This window comes from Helianthus annuus, chromosome 2 (genome assembly GCF_002127325.2).
Source record: "Helianthus annuus cultivar XRQ/B chromosome 2, HanXRQr2.0-SUNRISE, whole genome shotgun sequence".
NCBI classification, from domain to species: Eukaryota; Viridiplantae; Streptophyta; class Magnoliopsida; order Asterales; family Asteraceae; genus Helianthus; species Helianthus annuus.
This window is the reverse complement of record NC_035434.2, coordinates 70220335-70224845: the sequence shown is the minus strand read 5'-3', so window position 1 is coordinate 70224845 and position 4511 is coordinate 70220335. Positions and strand designations below refer to the sequence as shown.

The 4511-nt window shown below is 39.2% G+C and overlaps 1 protein-coding gene across 1 annotated transcript; it reads right to left on the bottom strand.

Moving 5' to 3' along the window:
- Positions 1 to 3701: 3701 nt before the first annotated feature.
- On the bottom strand, positions 3702 to 4217 carry LOC110888153 (50 kDa gamma-zein-like). Its single transcript, XM_022135694.1, has one exon. It carries the CDS (start codon positions 4215 to 4217, stop codon positions 3702 to 3704), a length of 516 nt encoding a protein of 171 aa, XP_021991386.1.
- Between the last annotated feature and the right edge of the window lie 294 nt (positions 4218 to 4511).

Here is a 4511-nt window from a genome sequence, read left to right as displayed (position 1 = left end):
TGTGCATACTTGCATATGGTAAATCAAGGACATTAATTTGTACTTGCATTTTCCTACAAGTGGTTGAAAGACAAGATGATGAACCACATCCCCGAACTTTGTATTGATAAACTGACGTGTGCGTATATATACATAATTTTGCAATGAAATTACACACGATTCGGTTTTAAATTTATAAAAGTGATTATTACTTTTACATCAAAACACACACGAAAGAGGCAAGTGTACCCCGTCATATGTGTAGTAAAGTATCGGTAAGAACCAAGTATCGATCCAAGGAAATGGGCGGATGAATAATACTAGACCTTTGTCACTAAACTACCGGTAAAAACATAAGTTGTTTGATTTTATAAAAACTAAAGAAAGCGTAAACAAATACATAATAAAAACATAATAGATAATAGATAAAAAGCCTTGCTTAATACACAACCACAACGTGTCAACTAAGTCGGTTTTGGCACTAGATGCATTCGGTCAATTTTCCAATTTAAGACAATTAGTATCCCTTTCGGGAATCCTAACATGACAATAATTCGGAAAGCTAAAACGATAAACACACTTTAACCACCTAAAATTGCTCTTTAACGTGCAATTGATAAATGTCTATGAAAATCTCTTAAAAATGAGTTAGTCATCCGTTAGGAGTTTTCTAACCGCACTTAATCAAGGAAAGCAACACCGATAAACACAATGCAACCACCGAGACAAGCATAAACTAGATTAAATCACAACCGAGTTCATTTTACAAATCTTGCATAATAATTCACCAAGATAGCAATTTTGGCCTAAACTACTAACTAAGCTAACAAATCATGGCAAGAATTTATAATGACACCATCTAACCCGTTAAGGTCCTTACGTGACGGCAAGCTCTCTTGATTAACAATAATTACATTTTATTAAATCACTAACCGTTTCTAGTATCATGATGCATACATTTAAACCAAGCTAAACTAGTTAACCAAGTTCAAAGTTTACTAATACAAGATTAATTAAGCCTCATTTTTCAACTATCTTAACTAACCAAGCATCAACATCCAACATAATTACTTATAATCAAGAAATCAATATCAATAACAAGGTTGCAAACTAATCATCAAAGATTAACATAGAAAATACTTCCAAATGTCATTACAAACAAAGATTAACACACTAATGGTTATAATCAAGCAAGGGATTGTTGTGTTTTTGCCCAAAGGCTACAATAATACATAAACATTAATCTAAATGCTTGAAAGATTAACAAATCATGGAAAGATTAGAAAACCAAACCATAAACAAGCATAAGATTAAGAATCCGGATAGTAATGGAGCTAAACGGCACAATGTGGCTTGAATCCGGGTCAAAAGCAAAGCCTCCGGAGCCTGTAAAATCGCCTGTGAAGCTCCCAAAATTCCAGAATGTCGAACAGAATGTTTCTGTTCTTTTTTTATATTTTTTCGATTTCGCACGGTCGTTCTTCCTGTGGCACGACCATGCACTTTAAGCAATTATTGGGTATGGTGCACCATACTGCATGACGTCATCAGATCGTTGACCAGATTCGATATCGCACGACCGTTCTTCATATGGCACGGTCGTTCATTACCGGGTTCTTGTTGCACGCCTGGTCGCACTGGTCGTTGAGTTCCGAGGTTGGCTGGATCATCGGATCCGCACGGGGTGCAAGATCTGGAATGACCGTGCATTCCCGGGTTGGCCTTCAATGCCCTGCACGCGGAGTTGCACCCTCGTTCACTGCCGGGCCTTTCATGATTTATCGGAGATGCACGGTCGTGCATCAGGTCGCACGACCGTTCCACACGCCCAAGTCAGTTTTCTAACAGAAGGTTCGCAGCTTCGTCGTTTTGTCCGGAAAGTCCTCGTTTTCGCTATCATCTTGTCTGGTATGCTGTTTTAGGCCTGTAAACAAAAGTGTAGATAATTAAATATCCGAATGACGGTTTTACGGCCGAAAACGCATAAAATAGGGGTAAAACGGGGGACTAAAATATGTGTAAATTAGCGAATATCAAATCTCCCCACACTTGAACCTTGCTTGTCCTCAAGCAAGCTGAACTAAAAAGCAATAAAAGACAGAAACAAACAAGAACGATAATTTACACACTCTTTTATTGAAAACTACTATAAACGGTTAGCCGGTTTGTCGAAAGACAACATCAAAAGACTCAAACCCAACAATAATATGCAATTATAAAGCGACAACCAAAAAGCCGTGACTTCACATTTAATTGACTCAACATGTTAATCTTCACACGACTCACAATGTTCACACACACTCGGTTTTATTTATGCAATATACATAAAATGTGTATGTGCAAACACTCAATGCCTCGTCAATGAAATATGCAATATCACAAGCTTGTCATAAGATCTCGTCTCCACCAACTAACATGCAAACAAGTGTAAATCAAGAGGTCTTTACGGGTTGTAACGTTAGGCTTGGGCGAAGGGTATGGAAGTGGACATATAAAGTGGCGAAAATGGTTAAAACTCGGTAGTAGCGTTTAACTAGCAACAAAATATACAACTATACATACAAATGCCTTAAAAAGGCGACTATTGCGCAATCGAGCTTATCAACGAAATTTTAACATTTAAGCATTCAAAATTGCTCGATTTTTAATAACTTCACCCTATTTTAGGGTGTTTTATTTTCTGTTTTTTTTTTTTTTTTGCAAACTAACTAATTATACAATAAACTGAAACAAACGCTAGTTAAACGATTATTTTGTCCGAGTTTCAACACTAAAAAGGTTTAAAACATACAAAGGCTAAATTTGGCTAAGTGGGCGATAATGTGGGTAAACAAAGGTAAACGGGAAGGCTCGACATGGTTAATCCTAAAGGGTAATATAAGGTGAACGGGGAGCACAACACAAAGAACAAGGTTTACAACAAAGGGGTAATCTAAGTGCCTCTATCACTTTTACACAAATCCACAAGTTCATGGTCTTAACAAGCATATAGTGACAAGTTCTAAATTACACATAACATCCGGCTCACCCCTATATCCGAAATGAACAAATATATAACAATAGGCTCAAATATGCTCACGTAACGGATGGAATGGGTAAAAGTGTGAAAACTATCATGTAAGTCTTTCTTTGTTTATCACGCTTTCCGGTTTCCTTTTTCAAAAATATTTTTCTTGTCGAGTTTTTATCAAGTCCGATGCTTTCTAAAACATAATCAACAGGTTTATTTACTAAAATATATACAAAATACAGGTATTTTTGAATGATTTTTCTAATTTTCTGATGATTTTTTTTTTTTTTACAAATGAGGACAAACAAAGTTAACCCCCTCCCCACACTTGAACTTCGCATTGTCCCCAATGCGAGACCCGAAATATAGAGAAAAGGATTACAATACTCCCCTCAAGATGATGTTGATGCAACGAGACTTCCGAGGCTGTATCTGTCACGTGCTCCGGTCCAAAATCCAATGGCCCAAAACCTGCAAGTTTGTCACATGTGCACCAAAATAGAACAGAAACAGAAAAATCACAAATCAACCATAATATACATAAATATAAATACTAGCAATCCCAACAAAGACATAACATAAAAACTAAAGTAAAGAGTCTGAAAAAATAAAGCATACATAACCGGGGTGTTTGAAATAAGAGGCAAAAATAAACACCCAAAACAAAATACTGAAATACTAAAAACAACCACCAACTATCACTCCACCGCTCCTAAGCGTCATCACCATCATCGTCTCTAGTAAAGGACGGACCCGCATCGCCATAACTAGGGGGGTTCCACGGTGGGAACTGTGGAGGGTGCTGAAAGTAGTCGGGGTATGCAAGATGCATCTCCCCGAAAAGATATGAAAATCCCGCACTCAGCCCCTGGTATAGAGTACCCTGGCTCTGCCGAAGCTGGTCCTGAGTGGCCTGAAGCTGATCCTGACTGGCCCGAATCTCATCCTGGCTCGATCTAATCTGGTCAATGTAAGTACCATGCTGCTCCTGCGTCATTCGCATCTGCTGGAACTGCTGGTAGAACTCTGGCCACTCCTGATGCTGGTGGAATGCATGGTGCTGCGGTGAATGTGGTGGCGTCTGTGGCTGGTGCTGCTGCGCCGGATGCTCTTGATCGTGCATCTCCTCATCCTCGTGTTCCTCCACATCTGGAGGCAACGGGTCCCAGACCTCGTTGTTCAACCCTTTCAACCTATCCCCCCTATCTAGCTCTACAATCAACCCCATGGCCTTTAGTGACCTAATGTCGACATGAAACCCCTCGGTTATCAGAGTGAGACCCTGAAGCACCTAATCAGTCATATAGCGTTTGTTGTACGCTATTTCGGTCACATACTGACTGCCATGTATCTCACTGTTTGGAGTCCGCCCCGAGCACTTGATGAAGTATTCAGCCATTCGTGTGGCTAGGTTGATAGGTTCTTTCTCAACCAACGCATATAGAAAGATCAAATCTGGTGTTGGACAGTTACCAAGACTGTCCATGCGACCGCATATCGTATGGCTAAATACATGGTGCAT

Bases quoted from the DNA above. Each gene is read 5' to 3' on its own strand.
- LOC110888153 (XM_022135694.1), bottom strand. From the start codon at position 4,217: ATGGGGTTGATTGTAGAGCTAGATAGGGGGGATAGGTTGAAAGGGTTG.